At 42.8% G+C, this 16110-nt stretch overlaps 1 protein-coding gene across 1 annotated transcript in view; it reads left to right on the plus strand.

Moving 5' to 3' along the window:
• The window catches only part of TGFBR2 (transforming growth factor beta receptor 2), an 86889-nt gene that overhangs the window by 53819 nt on the left and 16960 nt on the right, over positions 1-16110 (plus strand). Inside the window, exon 4 of the mRNA XM_069088568.1 lies at positions 13040-13836. Within this exon, the coding sequence (XP_068944669.1) occupies positions 13040-13836 (797 nt within the window). The remainder of the gene's footprint in view (positions 1-13039; positions 13837-16110) is intronic.

Here is a 16110-nt window from a genome sequence, read left to right on the forward strand (position 1 = left end):
TCAGCCTGGCCTGACAGAGAGCTGGCGGCAATCTGAGCTGCCAGCTTCTTCTTTCATATTTCGAATCCTGAAGTCAGCTGATCATGTTTCAAGCTGGAAGGGACCTCAGAAGCCCTCTAGTTGCCACCACCCCCCATTTTATTTTATTTTTTACAGTTTTTTAAAATTTTATTTTGTTAAATTTTTTATCTACTTCTAGTTTACAACATTCAGTTCCACGATCCCTTGACTTCTAAATTTCCCCCCCCCCTCACTCTCCCCACCACCCCCCATGGCATGCAATCTGATATAGGCTCTACAAACACCTTCATATTAAGCATCAGTCAGTCCACTCTCATTTTAATTAATTAATTATTTTTTCTTTTTTTTTTTTTTTTGGCAGTTGGTATTAAAGTGACTTGCCCAAAGTCACATGGTTAGTAAGTGTGTCAAGTGTTTGAAGCCGGATTTGAACTCAGGTCTTCCTGACTCCAGGGCCGGTAATCTATTCACTGTGCCACCTAGCCACCCTTGTCCACTCCCATTTTACAGATGAGGAAACTGAGACTCAGAAAATTTAAGGAATTTACATAAAGGTCACAGTGATTGTAAACATCATAGGTAGAATTTGAATCCAGGGTGTCTGACTCCTGAGCCAATACTCTTTTCACTGTACTACTCTCAGCAAACATTCATTAAGCACTCCTTTTATGTGTTCTAGGTGCTAGAAGTTACACCTTTCATTCATTCATTCTACAAACTTTGTTTACGTTATCTTCTATGGGCCAAGGTAGTGTATTCAGCATTGGGTGTTCAAAGAAATGAGACTATCACTGTCCTCAAGAAGTTCATATTCTGTTGGAGGAAAACATGAAAACAGACAAGGAACTACAACTGTACAAAATAAATAAAACGCAGACTGAACCTTCATCAGTAAAAAAGGTCCTTGGATTTGGATTTTTCCTGTTGAGTCTCCCCCTTTGAGTGAACTCCTTGAGGACAGGGTCTGTCATTTACCTGTCTTTGTATCCCTGTGCTTGGCAATACCCAGCACATAAGTAGGTGCTCATTAAATGCTCGTTGGCTGTTTGAATCACGTGCCAAAACTACTTAAACCAAAAATAGGGGGGAAACTTTTTTATTATTATTAAAAGAGTATTCCAAAATATATTCTAGATAATCTGTGTAAATGAAACTCAGCTCTTTAGATTTTATAGTTACAACAGGGATGAGCAAGTTAGTTTTGCCTGTTCTTTGTTGTTTTGTTGGATTTTTTTCCTTCTGAAACTCTTGACAACCTCTAATAACATATGTGTTGTTATTCTGGCATGCATACACAACCACATCACACACTGTAGTTATGCAAGGAATGCGCATGAGAATAGATATATACTCAGATAGAAAATTATCGATGGTAGAAGAGGCTACAACTTGCCTGATCAAGTACATATGAGAAAATAGGAAGGAACAAAAAAAAACAAACATCTTCCTCCAGGAAGGATCGGAGCATTCCAGCTGGAGTAGGGAACATAACTCTGCATCTCTCGATTGGGTAAAGAGAGAAAAGGAAATCTGTAAGCTCCTAACCCTCAGAGGAGAGAGATCTGAGAGATAAATGAGGAACAGGAAGGGGGAGAGGGAACAGGGAAAAGAGAGACTGTTTCCTTTGAGAAAAGCTAGGAACCCTCTGTGAGCCTACCTATAATCTTTCATTCAGAAATAGAGAGAAAGCAACCATCTTTTGAGATTATAGCCAAAGGAAAGAAGAAAAGAAATGTCCTTCCAGCCCCATTTCCCACCCCTAAATACCTAAAGCAAAACCTGCCTATATCATGCATTCTATATGCATTTTTCAAAATGAAAAGAATAGATATAATTGGTACCCCTGCTGACTTACGTACAGTGTTGTTGTTGAAGTCATTTTTCAGTTGTGTTTGACTCTTCAGAATTCCATTTGGGGTTTTCTTTGCAGAGATGCCGGAGGGGTTTGCCATATCTTTCTCCAGCTCATTTTACAGATGAGGAAACTGAGGCAAACTGGTTAAGTTACTTGCCCAGGGTCATCCACTTACATGTCTTAGGTCAGATTTGAACTCAGGAAGATGCACTCTATCCACTGCACCACTTAGTTGCCCCCTTTTGTATGGTGAAGGGTGCCATATTGGAAGTGGTTTGTTGTTCTGTCTTTCTGTTCCATCTTTCCATCTTTGCCTTCCAAAGTTCTGCTCCTTTTCTATATGAGCAAGTTAGTTAGTTGAACAAAAAAGATCCTTATAGACCATCTTTGTCAGGAACCAGGAAAACTTCCCATGGGAAGGAGATGACATGATCTTTGAGGGACACTTTATGGGGTAGACTTTGTTCTAGTTTGTGAATCAGAATGACTTTGACTTGTTTGTCTGGACCCAGTTTCTTTTTCATCCTGTGTAGACTTTCAGGCAAGAACTGTCAGTTCATGTAACGTGCTTTCTTGTGTCCACCAATGGATTTAACAGTCAGGCCTGTGGTCACTCAGGAGGTAGCTTTGCCCTGAAGAGAAGAAAATGGTCTAGACACCTTCTACCCCCACCATCATTTGACTGCTTCTCAAGCCAGTCCTTATCAGTGTGCCTAGGTAACGGCCCAGGACTAATCATTAGTGATATGAGCCCTTCAGGACCATTATTTTTGTTAGCACCTCAGTGAGCATCACACCAACATCTCTTGGCATACCATAGTACTCAGATTTTAAGCTCCCTCTAAATTCTATGGGTCCTTTGGGTGATCATCTTACTGCTCTACAATTCTAATGGGTTTTTTTATCACCTGTGAATTTCATCTTAAGTTATTTACTGAGATGATGGACAGAGATTCAATCAATGACTTTAGTAAATTCACACTGGCTCAAGACAGGGCACTTCACGCGTCATCTGGCAAAAAGGCCCTGCTGTCTCTTGCTTGTGTTTTTGCAAATAGTTCACTTCATTCTGACAGGGGACCAAAGACCTTAATTCTGAGTTGCCTCTTCATTTGCAAAATACTGCCTTCCCCACCACCTAGCTGCCAAATGTGGTGAAATATTTGACAGGAGGCTTTGAACTCAGAGGAAAGGGTTGTTATGTTCTGTAAGGAAAATTTACTTGGGGTGTGTGTGTGTGTGTGTGTGTGTGTGTGTGTGTGTGTGTGACAGAGAGAGAGAGAGACAGAAAGACAGAAAGAGAGACAGAGAAAGAAGAGAGACAGAGAGAGGGAGGGAGAGACAGACAGAGAGAGACTGACAGAGAGGTGGATTGCAATTGCTTTTTTGCTTCAGGGATAAGGCACCTCTTGGAATCACCATCTGAGGCATCCATGCCATCACAGCAGCTGGAATGCTAGAATAACTTTGTTAATAGCTCTCTCAAAATGTTTTTCCAAGAAATTGGAAACGTATAAAAGAGAGTGCCAGGGCCATTTTATCTGGAACAGCCATTTCATCAGTTGAATTAAAGATGAGAAATGGATTTGTTTCAAAGATTAATAAACTGCTACTTCATCTCATAAAATTAAACAAGGGACCCTAGGAATAGTCTCCCATTCCAACTGAACACTATTGCTTACATCTATCCTGTTGTCTAAGGCAAGACTTTGGAAGCTCCCTTTAAATTATTGATCAGGCATTGAAACTGCTTCCCTGCTTGAGTTCCCATTGTCTATCATACTTCCATGGGTTTGTGATAGCTTACCATCTACAATGAAACTCTAAACTTTTCATCATTTTTCAGTTATTAAGGGGCATCCTGAGTCCAGGGCCCTCTGTGTAGAATTGCTATTTGCCTATAGACTTCTAGAACCTAATGGAGACCTTGCTTTCCCGGGTTCTAGGTATGGTACTCTCTAGCCCATGGTGCACCTGTTCCAAGAACAAAACATGACCTTCAGTTACTTTGAGATATCACCTTAAGGGAATGAGTAAAGTCTTGGTAGGTCCAAGCTCACATCTTGGCTTTATTTCTTACTGACAGTGTGACCTTGGGTGGATCATTTCACTTCTCTGAGATTCTGTTTTCTCACTTGTAAAGCTAAGAAAAAGATCCAGCTATCACGAAATGGTCACTAAAGTTGCTTTCCCTCATCTAAGAAGAGAAGGGTAGTAGTACTAGAGTTCTAATTTAGAAACATGGGACTTGAGTTCAAATCCCAGATGTTAATGAATATGATACCTTAGAAAAATAATTTCACTTCCTTCATCCTCAACTTCCATGTTTGTAAAGTGAGGGAGTTGAACTAAATGGCCACAAAGGGAGGTGTTTTAGATCCAGGGGCTATGTTGATGATAACTGGACCCTAGATTCAGAGCCAGAAAGGACATCAGACACCATCTGGTCCAACCCCCTCATTTTACAAACAAAACAGAAACCGAGGCCCAAGCAAATTAAATCAATAAATTAACTCCTTCCATAACTGATACCAATTACTGAAACACTTCACTGATCATTGGGAAAAAGCTTCTGTTCCATTGACTCCATCAGCATCTGGAATGTCCAGCTGTTATAGACTTCTGGGTCTATTCTGGTACATTAGGGTGGGTACGTCCCATTACTTATTACCACACATACTCTCCTTCTCAGAGTGTAGCCTCAGAATGCTGAATGACACTCAGACCACTGCTGCCTCCAGAGTGGATCCAAAGTGGACCTGCTCTCCTCTTGGCCAACAAACCTGCTCTTATCCCATATATTAGAATCTCCATTTTTTCCAACATTACTCTCAAGTACCACCTACTACATGAGGTGTATCCTGACCCTGCCTCCAACCCTCCTAAAGTTCTGTCTGCCTTCCCTCCTCAAATGATTTAGATTTACTTCCATTCATGTTTCTTTCAATCTGATATGTCAATTTTGTATTTATTTGTCTCTGAGCCTGTTGTTTCCCTACAATAGAATGTAATAATTGCCACTTAGTGGCACGGTCACATCCCTGCCCCTGTCAAAGGCAGGAAAATATGTCTTCCTGACTCTGGGGATAGCTCCATCTTCCCTAGGCCAGAGAAATGCAGCCCAAACCAGATTAAAATGGAATTGGAAAATATCAAAAATAAATAAATACAACAGAACCTAGCTAATATTACATCTTAAAACCAAGCCAACATGTGTCCCATAGGGATCTTTATGTGTGGGATTAATGGTGCCATTTTCATCTGAGTTTGATACAACTGTCTTAAGCCACACTACCCCAGCAAGTCAAGTCACTAGACATTAAGTGCCTACTATATGCCAAACACTGTGCTAAGAGCCAGGCATACAAAGAAGGGCAAAAACAACCCCAGGCCTCAAGGAGCTCAAAACCTATTGGGGAACAACACAGAAATAGCTGTGTACAAACAAAATGGATACAGATGAACTGGAGATAATATCTGAGAAAATGAACAGCTTAATTAAAGGGGATTAGAGAATGCTTCTTGCAGGACTGATTGTAGCTGGGACTTGGAGGAAGCCAGAGAGGTGGGGATGAGGAAGGAAAGCAAAGGCAGCCAGGCAAAATGCCCAGCATCAGCAGATGAGAAACAGCAGAAAGACCAGTGTCCCCGGATTGTAGCTTATGTGGAGGGCGGATGTAAAGATGGGAAAGGAAGGAGAATAAAAGCCAAGCAGGATTTTGTATTTGATCCTAGAGGTAACCAAGCATTGGCGTTGATTGGCTTGGTTTGATCTGTGCTTTGGGTAGACCAATCAATAAGGTGTGGCCATCGCCAGAAGGGGCTGTACGAGGTGGTGTCAGAAGAATGAAGGGAGTGGGTACACAAGCCGCAGAAAGGTAGACCCTGCAGGTCTTGGCAGTAGACTGGTTGGAGAATGACACCTCGCTTGTGAGCCAGGGTAACTGGAAAGGAAGATGGGTAGTACCCTGGACAATGGCAGGGAGGTTAGGAAGGGGGAAGGGTTTGGGGGGAAAATGATATCATGAGTTCAGTCAATAGGAGTCCTATTAAATTGATGAGAGTTTGCTTTCTGGCTCCCCTCAATCATAGCCTCCCTCTTACTCAGTTCACATCTGTGAGTCTCAACCTGGGCAGTTTGGCCATTTTCCAAGATCAAAGGAAGTTCCTTTATCAGTTTCACAGGAATCCACATAATCCTACGTGTTAGACAACAGCACACTGGAAACATTTTTTTTCCTTGTAAGATGCCCATGGAAAATGTTCACGGAGGCCCTGCCTTTATCTCTGCAAACAAGCAGCTATCTGTTACTGAATGTGCCCCCACTCACCCTGTACAGGACATTGCAAAACAGGCTAGAGAATCCTGGGCTTCTGTCTGAGCCGCTCACCCACAGATGGGCCCTGAGCAGTGAGCTTACTTTTTTTTTTTTTACAACATTATTCATAATTGCCATTTGCTGACATTTCAAATCACATATTGAAGAAGCTGGGTTTCAAGTTACCTTTAGAAGAAGCTATTTTGTAATCTTCTATGGTAAGCAGGGAAGGGGAGTGGAAAGTAAGCAAGCTGCCTCAGAGGTCAGGATTCACAAACCCTCCACAGCAGAGTAAGCACGGCCTTCCACCCCCCAAACCAGAGTCAACCCAGGGGGTTTCCCTTTGGTATTTTCAGTTAGTTTGGGGTTTGCTTTGGCCTGTATTCTTAATATCAAGTCTTAGTGCAATCTTTACCAAAAACTTCACTGTCTTTCTTACTGCCTTGTTCATGGATCCCTTTTTGAAAGTCAGAATTATTGCTTCCTTGGTAAAAGGCTTGCTGGGAGATTTCTGAAGTGTGGATCTGTGACAGTAGGCTGTGCAGTTGGGGTTGGGGTCTTTGGATTCCCAATGCATGCCTTGATTATTACCATCTAGGATTCTTCTTCCTCAGGAGAGCTCTCACATCATGCAAGAGTCTTCTTAGGGGAATAGGGCTCTTGGACTTGGAGATGGGAAATCCTGGGTTTGGATCCCAGCTCAGTCTTGGGCAGGTCACTTGTCCAACTTGAACCCAAGCCTTTGTTTTCCTATCTGTAAAATGACAGGATTGGACTGAATGACCTGTAAGATCCCTCCATCTCTAAATCTATGACCTTTGACCATTCTTTTGGATAATTAATTCCTTTTATAAATTGGCTTATAGGGTGATCCCAATGGGAGACGGAGGGGAATTCTAATCCAATCCCTTCATTTGACAGATGATTGAAAGAGGCTAGAGTTGTGACTTGTCCAAAGTCACACAATTAACAAATAGTAATAATAATAATTAGTATTTAAATAGTGCTTAAAGGTCCATACAACCCTATACATATACATGAGTGTATGTATGTATATATGTATGTATGTATAGGGTTGTGACACATATAAATATACATATATGTATATATGTGTGTTTGCATGTATGTGTATGCATTCAATCAATAGCAAAGTTGATTGTTCCCCAGGTCTTTGACTTCACATTCTGTGCCCTCTTTCTGCAATGTTATGCTGAGGTTACACTTGAATGAATAAATGAATGATAAAGCATTTATTAAAAAAATCACCAAGAACCAGGCACTATGCTTGGAATACAAATTCAAGGAAGGAAGACAGGCCCTGCCTGCAAGAAGGTTAGTGGAGGAGGTGGCTTTCATAGTGCGCACACCTGATCGCAGCCCCAGTGACCCCTTCATCATCACCATTGTCACCATAGCCATCACTACCACCATCATTGTGCCTAGAGCATTGTAATCACCAAATAATTGCTTCTTCCCTTCCCCTACAACAACAATAGCTAGCATTTATGTAGCACTTTAAGGTTTGTGGAGTGCTTTAAACTATCTCATTTAATCCGTACAGAAACCACGGGATGTAGATACAATTTTATGGTATACCCTAACTCCCCATTTTATAGATGAGGAAGCTAGGCAAGCCACTTAAACACAGCCTCAAAGTCACACTGCTAGTGAGTGTCTGAGGCAGGTTTTTTAACTCTGGTTTTCTTAATGCCAAAGTCTATTTATTTTTAGTTTTCAGCATTCATTCCTATTAGATTTTGAATTTGAATTTTGAATTTTCTCCTCCCCCCTTTTCGTCCTCCCTCCCCATGCAATCTGATATAGGTTCTACTTAGACATTCATATTAAACATATTTTCACATTATTCATGATGGGAAAAAGAATTAGAACTAATGGGAGGAACCATGAGAAAGAAGAAACAAAACAAAACAGCAGAAGAAAAGGAGAGCACATAGTCTGCTTCCACAGCACTTTCCACTGTGAGTTTTTGGGAATTGTTTTAGATCCTTGCCTTGCTGAGAAGAGCTAAGTCTATCAGTCAGTCATCACACAATGTGGCTGTTACTGTGTACGATGTTCTCCTGGTTCTGCTCATTTCACTCAGCATCAATTCATAGAAGTCTTTCCAGGTTTTCTGAAGTCCGCCTGCTTGTCACTTCTTATAGCACAGTAGTATTCCATTATATTCATATACCACAACTTGTTCAGCCACTCCCCAATTCATGGACATCCCCACAGTTTCCAGTTCTTAGCCACCACAAAAAGAGCTGCCATAAATATTTTTGTACATGTGGGTCCTTTTCCTGTTTTTGTGATCTTTTGGGGATACAGACTTAGAGGTGGTATTGCTGGGTTAAAGGATATATATACAATTTTATAGCCCTTTGGGCATAATTCCAAATTGCTCTCCAGAATGGTTGGATCAGTTCACAACTCCACCACCAATGCATTAGTGCTGCAATTTTCCCACATCTTTTCCAACATTTGTCGTTTTCCTGTTTTGTTACATTAGCCCATCTGATAGGATGTGGTACCTCAGAGTCTTGGTTTTTTTTGTTGCAGTTCTTGGGGATGAGAGGTTGCTAAAGAGCCAACCCCTGAATCAGGAAGGTCTGTCGCCACATCTCATTTAATGGCAGCCTTCCATCAAATGGTTCACCTTCTTCCTCAAGTCCCATGAGCTCTCCATGAGTGCCATGAGTGACTATGATGAGAAGCTGATTGATCCTTATTTGTGAGAAACTCACCCTCTCATGAAATCACCAGGCTATTTCTTATCCTTTATCTTTGGGGGGTAAATAATGGACAAATTTAAAAAAGATAAAAATTATCCTTCAGCAGCTAGATGACACAATGAATGGAGCATTGGGTTTGATGTCAGGAGATTATTCAGTCATTTCATTTGTGTCTGACTCTTCATGACCCTATTTGGGGTTTTCTTGGCAAATATGCTGAAGTGGTTTCTCATTTCCTTCTCTAGCTCATTTTACAGATGAGGAAACTGAGGCAAACAGGGGTAAGTGACTTGCCCAAGGTCACAAGGATAGTAAGTGTCTGAGGTCAGATTTGAACTTGGGAAGATGAGTTGTCCTGATTCCAAGCCCAATGCTCATCCAGTGTGTCACCTAGCTGTCCTACTATCACGAAGACCTAAGTTCAAATCCTGTCTCAGGCTAACTCTATAAACTGGGGCAAATCACTCTGACCAGCTTCAGTTGCTTCGTTTGTAAAAGAAGGAGGTTGTACTCAGTGGCTTCTAAGCTCTAAATCTATGATCTCATGATCTATGACTCTCTTATAATATGACAGAGATAAGTAACTTGTAGCCCCACTGCCTTAACATCCTTAGATTTGAGTGAGGGCCATAATCATAAGATAAGGACATCAGTGAACAGAACAGAAATTGGAACCTTCTGTTCCAAGAGGAAGCTTTTTCCATAGAGAGATTCTTTCTGGTCTCTCTGGTGGATCTCTCATTAGCATTAGATGCACTGGGCCAGCTTTCTAGCAGGTGTGAAGGGTGGTTGTGAGGGGACAACAGTGTGGTTGAAAGCTTCACCATGGGGACGGGAGGATGGAAGTGATGACTTCTGCCTCCCATGAGCATTGGCTGCTTCCCCGCTGAGATGCAGACGCTTGCTTGTTTTTATCGTGGTGCCTGCAGCAGCCCAGGGGTTAATGTTGCCCGACAGGGTGGAGGGGCCACATGTTTAGATAAAGCAGTCCATCCCCAGGAAGCTTCCTTCTGCCTGCTTTGCTTTTGTTAACATGATTTTTTTGGACAGGGCCTTTTGAAGTTTCAAGAATGACAGATGTTACTCAGTAATTTCCCCCAAATTTTTGCATGTCGATGTTAAAAAAAAGCACAGGAAGTTGGAGGGGAAAGTGGAACTCTGGTTTGCTGACCTCAAAGGGGGGATTTCTGAGCCTCCTTCTTCTGTAAATGCTTTTGAAGGTTTCAGGTCAGCTTGTTTAGGTTTTCTTTTCCTGTAGGCTGGAGAGGAGAGCAGTGAGGATGAGGAGGTCTGTCTGCAGGGGGGATGCCTGGCTTTGACTGTTCTCTATTAGGGACTGAGCTAAAATGGACCTGAAGGCCCATCTTGGGCAGCTCTTACAGAGCAGGAATCTAGAGTGTGATAAATTGATGCTGCCTTGTGGGTAGTAGTAGAAGTGTCGAGTTGGATAGGATTTTAACCCAGAATTTCTGGTTCCCAAGTCCCTTTATGTTATACCATGCATTACATGTGGGATATGGACCTCATAAGACCATATATTGTGAGCTGGAAGAGGCACTCACTCCTCTCATTTTAGAAAAGAATAATTGACTAGCAGATAATTTAAATGATTTGTCCAAGGTCATATCATCTGGACATGAGTGGAATTCATTATCTTTGTTTCATTTTATTTATTAATTTAAAAAAGTTAAATTTTAACAAATTTGTTTTATTTTTAATTATTTATCAATTTTTAAAATTATTACAAAACAGAAACATATTTTTCTTGTTTCATTTTTTAAAAATATAGCCCAATGGCAGTCCAGAATAGCAGCAGTGTGATCCTGCTTCCCAGTCCTGACTTTGCTACTTATGGGGTGTGTGACCTTGGACACAAGTCACTTAGCCTTTTTGGGCCTCAGTTTCCTCATCCATAAAATAAAGGGCTTGTCCCAGATGGCCTCTGAAGCTCTTCCAGCTTGAAATCTCTGACCCTGTGACCATCTTTGCAGTTATCATTTGGGGCTAGCACCCATTGATCTGGTTTTCCCATCAGTCTGCTCTGTACCCCAGGAGGCAGGCAACAATACAAACCCCATATATAGATGAGAAAACCAAGGGTCAGAAGGAATAGGTAGGTGATTTATCCAAAATCACAGTTAGTAGGTGGTAGCAGGGGTGAGGGACTCCTACCCAGGTTGAGTCAGCCTCAGGAAGGTGACAGGCTGTTTGTTGATTGTCCAAAGATCATATAAACTAATTTCCAAGATGTCCATCCCTGGGGCCAGCCATGGTGGTCATGAATTTTTAGGAACTAAAACCGAGTTCTTCTACTATTGTCTAAGGAGCTTGCCATCTCTAAGGACATTGAAATATTGAAGTGGCTTTGGTGTTCTGAAGTCAGAGAATCTGGCCTCAAATCCTTCCTCTGACTTTGGGGAAGACACATGACCTCCTCACTTTCCTCATCTGTGGAATGGGATTAGATCGGAGTAGATGACCTCTGAGGACTGAACCTTGGAGGGCAGGGATTTTGTCTAGGATGCCTTTGAATATCTCACCCCTAATACCTTATGCATAGTATAGATCACAGTGAGAGTGTTCAGTGATGAGAAAGTTGTGCAGTTGTCCCTTCCACATTGTGGGAATTTGGGGGTACAGTGAGCCCTATGATCTGGAAAACCTGCATAGAATTTTGACCCTCTTTTTGTACCAGAGAAGTCTGAATTATTACAGTATTAAAAGATAAAATATATTGATAATATATAATACTATGCATCTATTTTATGCAGTTCTGAGTTTCTAAATTTTTTTGTGTTTCATCTGTAGGCCTTTGCATATTGTCTGTGGTTTCTGCACTGATCCCCCCAAATTCCCATTTAATTTCTCATGAAGACCCACGAGATAGTGAAGCTGCATTGGGGAAAGTCACAATGGGGAAGGGATAACTATATATAGTTGAATGATGGCAAAGGATCCCCTCCTGATCTAATAGACTGCTACTGAGTTGTAAATAAATACTGTAATAAGAAGAGAATGAATGAACAGAATCTGAGGCAAGGATGGATTTGTAAAACAAAAAACAACCAAAAAATATCAGGCCAAATGGAGCCAAGCAAACCTGAATCACTCCCCCAGTGGTATGGACACCGACACGTTCTTTCAGCTGGCTCTTTATCTAGATTTTACTCATTCATGTCCATTCCAAGGGAGAGAGTTGATTAAAGATCAGATCAGTTGCAATCCTGTGCTACACAGATGGAATACACCAGGAAATGCATTAAACCCTTGAAGCATGAAGGCCACCCTCTTCACCCTGCAACTTGGCCATTTCCTTCTGCACTGGAAACATTAGCAACTCATCCTGCTTTGAATCAGCACCTTTGAAATAAGTCCTTTCGGTTCTGTTATGATTTGGCCAGCATTTAAGTAACACTGACACATGTATGTATGTGCCCATATACTCATGATATCTTTATGTGTGTATATATTTTTAAATGTCTAGGTACATACACATACATACATTCACTAGGAGAGGCAGAAATTTGAACCCAGATGCTAGTGCTCTCCAAATCCAATCTACTTTCTAATAAAAGCTGCCTTGTTGCAGTGTACTGTAAGATATTAACCAGTCATTCAGTAAGTACCTATTGTGTGCCTGTCACTGTCTGTTGCTGGCAGTGCAAAGACAGTGTCCACTTCAAGGAGCTTACATGATAATAGGTGAGACAAGAAGGGCATAGAATTATAAGGAGTAAATGCACCCACGCACGTGTATGTGTGTGTGTGTGTGTTAGTGCAGAGCAAAGGGGGTGCTGATATCTGGGGGGATCAGCAAACGCTTCCTGGGAGGGCACAAGAGTCTGTTCATAGACTAGGCAGTGTTCCAGGTGGCCTGGAAGTGTTCTGAACACTAGAAACAAGTTTTTTGAGGGTAAATTGCTGTTTGCAATCCAAGAAACTTTACCCCATTCACAGGTGACATTAAACATCAAGGGTTGACTAGAAAATGCCGTAGTTAACTCCTTTGAAATGGCCCCAATTGTGCATCCTCTCACCTTCATCTAGTATGTGCGCTTCCCACAAGCCTGACGTCTCACCCTTGTTGTGTTGTGTCTTTCCTTGAGCAGAAGTTGTTGACCACTTGGAGCTAATGGCCATCATCTCCAAAGTGACCGTCATCAGCCTCCTTCCACCCCTGGGCATCGCTATTGCGGTGATTATCATCTTTTACTGCTACCGGGTCCATCGCAGGAGAAAGCTGAGCACTGCCTGGGAGACCAGCAAGCCGCGGAAGCTGGTGGAATGCAGCGAGCGCTGCGCCATGATGATGGATGATGACCGCTCAGACATCAGCTCAACCTGCGCCAACAACCTCAACCACAACACAGAGCTGCTGCCCATCGAGCTGGACACCCTGGTGGGCAAGGGGCGCTTCGCCGAGGTCTACAAGGCCAAGCTGAAGCAGAACACGTCTGAGCAGTTTGAGACGGTGGCAGTCAAGATCTTCCCTTATGAGGAATATGCATCCTGGAAAACGGAGAAGGAGATCTTCTCGGACATCAACCTCAAGCACGAGAACATCCTCCAGTTCTTGACCGCGGAGGAGCGGAAGATGGACTTGGGAAAGCAGTACTGGCTCATCACCGCCTTCCACGCCAGGGGCAACCTGCAAGAGTACCTCACCAGGCACGTCATCAGCTGGGAGGACCTGTGGAAGCTGGGCAGCTCCCTGTCCCGGGGCATCGCCCATCTCCACAGCGACCACACCCCCTGCGGGAGGCCTAAGACGGCCATTGTGCACAGAGACCTGAAAAGCTCCAATATCCTGGTGAAGAACGACCTGACCTGCTGCCTCTGTGACTTCGGGCTGTCCCTGCGGCTGGACCCCACCCTCTCCGTGGACGACTTGGCTAACAGTGGGCAGGTGAGTCTGAGTGCACAGCAGGCTTTGCCACTCTCCATCTCACTCTGGGCTGGGGAAGAGACAGACAAGGATGAGCATCACGGGAGTGTTTACAGAGAATGAGGGCTCCATGTTGGGCTGTGAGTGGAGGGTGCCATCACCAGAGAGCCCGACTTCAATGAGCGCAGTGCACATGTGCAGTCTGAGCCCTCTGACTGAGTTGACTGGGGCGGGTGGGGTCAAGAGGCCATGCAGGGAGCTACAAGTCAGGATGACTTGTTGGAACAAGGAGAGACCTTGTGGCCAAAGGGAGAGGAAAGAGGCAGTGGTGCGGTGTGGTGGAATTTAGAGTCTGGAGGCTTGGGTCCAGATCTCCCACTCTAGAACCTAAGTACTTAGAGCATATGAGCCCTTATCACCCCAGACACAGGTAGGATCAGATGTCAGGGAATGAAAACAGTAATTGGCTGAAGTAATGATTTATACTAGGAAACCTGAGTTTTAAAACTGTGTGACTTGGGCAAGTCACTTGTCCTTTGGGCCTCAGTTTCCTTATCTGTAGAATGAAGGAGTTGAACTAGATAACCTCCAAATTCCCATCCTAGATTTAGCTTCCTAATAATTAGAACCGTCCAAGTTGGCATCAGCTGCCTTGGGAGGTAGTTAGCTGCCCCTCCTTGGAGATCTTCAGAGCGAGGCTGGAGCACCCCTTCCTGGGTATGTTAGGGTGGAGGTTCTGTAAAGGGATGGTATGGATTGGATTAGATGGCTTAGACAGCAATTCTGTGAAACCCCGCCACAAATACTTCCTTGCTGTGTAAAGATGGGCGAATTATTTAATCTCTCTGAGTCTCTGTATTAACCTCATCTGTAAAATGGAAATAATATTGCCATTTACCTTACAGGGCAGGTGATGTGAATCAGAGGGGTAACACATACAAACTGCTTTACCAACTTCAACCCATTACACGCACCAAATATGATTCTTGTGTTATTTTTTGAAATCTTACCAAGAAGCTTGTTATCTAGTTGAGAAATTCATATATTCTGCAGTACCAAACATGAGTGTTTGCACCTTAAAAACCTTTTCCTAGATATTGTATTAGCATAGCTAAGCCATAAAATTAATGCATGTCCAAAAGACAGCAGTTCAGGGGATGAAAGGGAACCCCTGGACCTGGGTCTCAGCAGTCCAGGGTGAGGTAGCCACCCTGTGTGCATTGTCTTTTCCCCTATTAGAATGTAAGCTCCTTGAAGGCAGACACTGTCTTTGGATTTCGTATTATTCTCTTGACTGTTTAGCAGGGGAAAAGATGAAGATGATCATGTATATAGTGCCTCCTGTGTACAAAGCCCTTTACCAATATTATCTCACTTGGTCCTCGCAACAAACGTGGGAGACAGAAGCTATTATTGTCTTCATTTTCCAGTTGAGGAAGCTTTATGAGGTAAACAGGGGTTAAGTGACTTAAGAGGCAGGAGGAAAATATATTCTAAGCAAGGAGAAAGAGCTCGCCTCAGAGAAATAAAGTGGTCTGCCCTTGATCACAAAACTAGGAAGAGTCAGACCTGGGATTTATACTCAGATTTTTTAAGAGTCCAAGTCTAACACTGTTCCTGGGGCAAAGCTATGCTCCCCTTGGTGACTGTTTGTAATATTGTCTTCATTTATATTTCATGGTAGCAGACAGCTCGGCCCGAAATCATTTATATTTACTTGCTACCATCCTTAGTGCTTTTAAAATAAAAAACAAAACAAAACACAATAAACCAAGAATGCTGTGAAGTGGGTATTGCGAGTTAACCGATTCTTCATGGTCACATGCCCATGTTCCTGGGTATTGGGAACCCAGGATGTCTTCTTCTCCCAACAGCCCCAGCAAGAATCTTTCCCACATAGATTTCACCAATATTTCCACTTCTCACCTACCCTGTGGACACTGGGTCAACCCTTCTACTGCAACCTAAGGACAACTGAGCTTTGTTGTTGAGCTTAGCTCTCCCATGTATCATCCCCTTCTTTGACAGCAGGGAATGTCTTGCTTTTTTTTCCCTTGGTTTTTTTTTTTGGAGGGCAGTTGGGGTTAAGTGACTTGCCCAAAGTCACAGGGCTAGTAAGTGTGTCAAGTGTCTGAGGCTGGATTTGAACTCAGGTCCTCCTGATTCCAGGGCCAGTGCTCTATTCACTGTGCCACCTAGCCGCTCCATCTTGCTTTTTCTAATTTGAATTCTCAGTACTTAGCTCTTGGCATAAATGAAGTGCTTCTACGCTTTTTCCATTCCATAGTTCTAGAG

Source organism: Petaurus breviceps, unplaced genomic scaffold (assembly GCF_028583685.1).
Source record: "Petaurus breviceps papuanus isolate PSGF00001 unplaced genomic scaffold, PetGlider_PUasm1.0 185, whole genome shotgun sequence".
Lineage (NCBI taxonomy): Eukaryota > Metazoa > Chordata > Mammalia > Diprotodontia > Petauridae > Petaurus > Petaurus breviceps.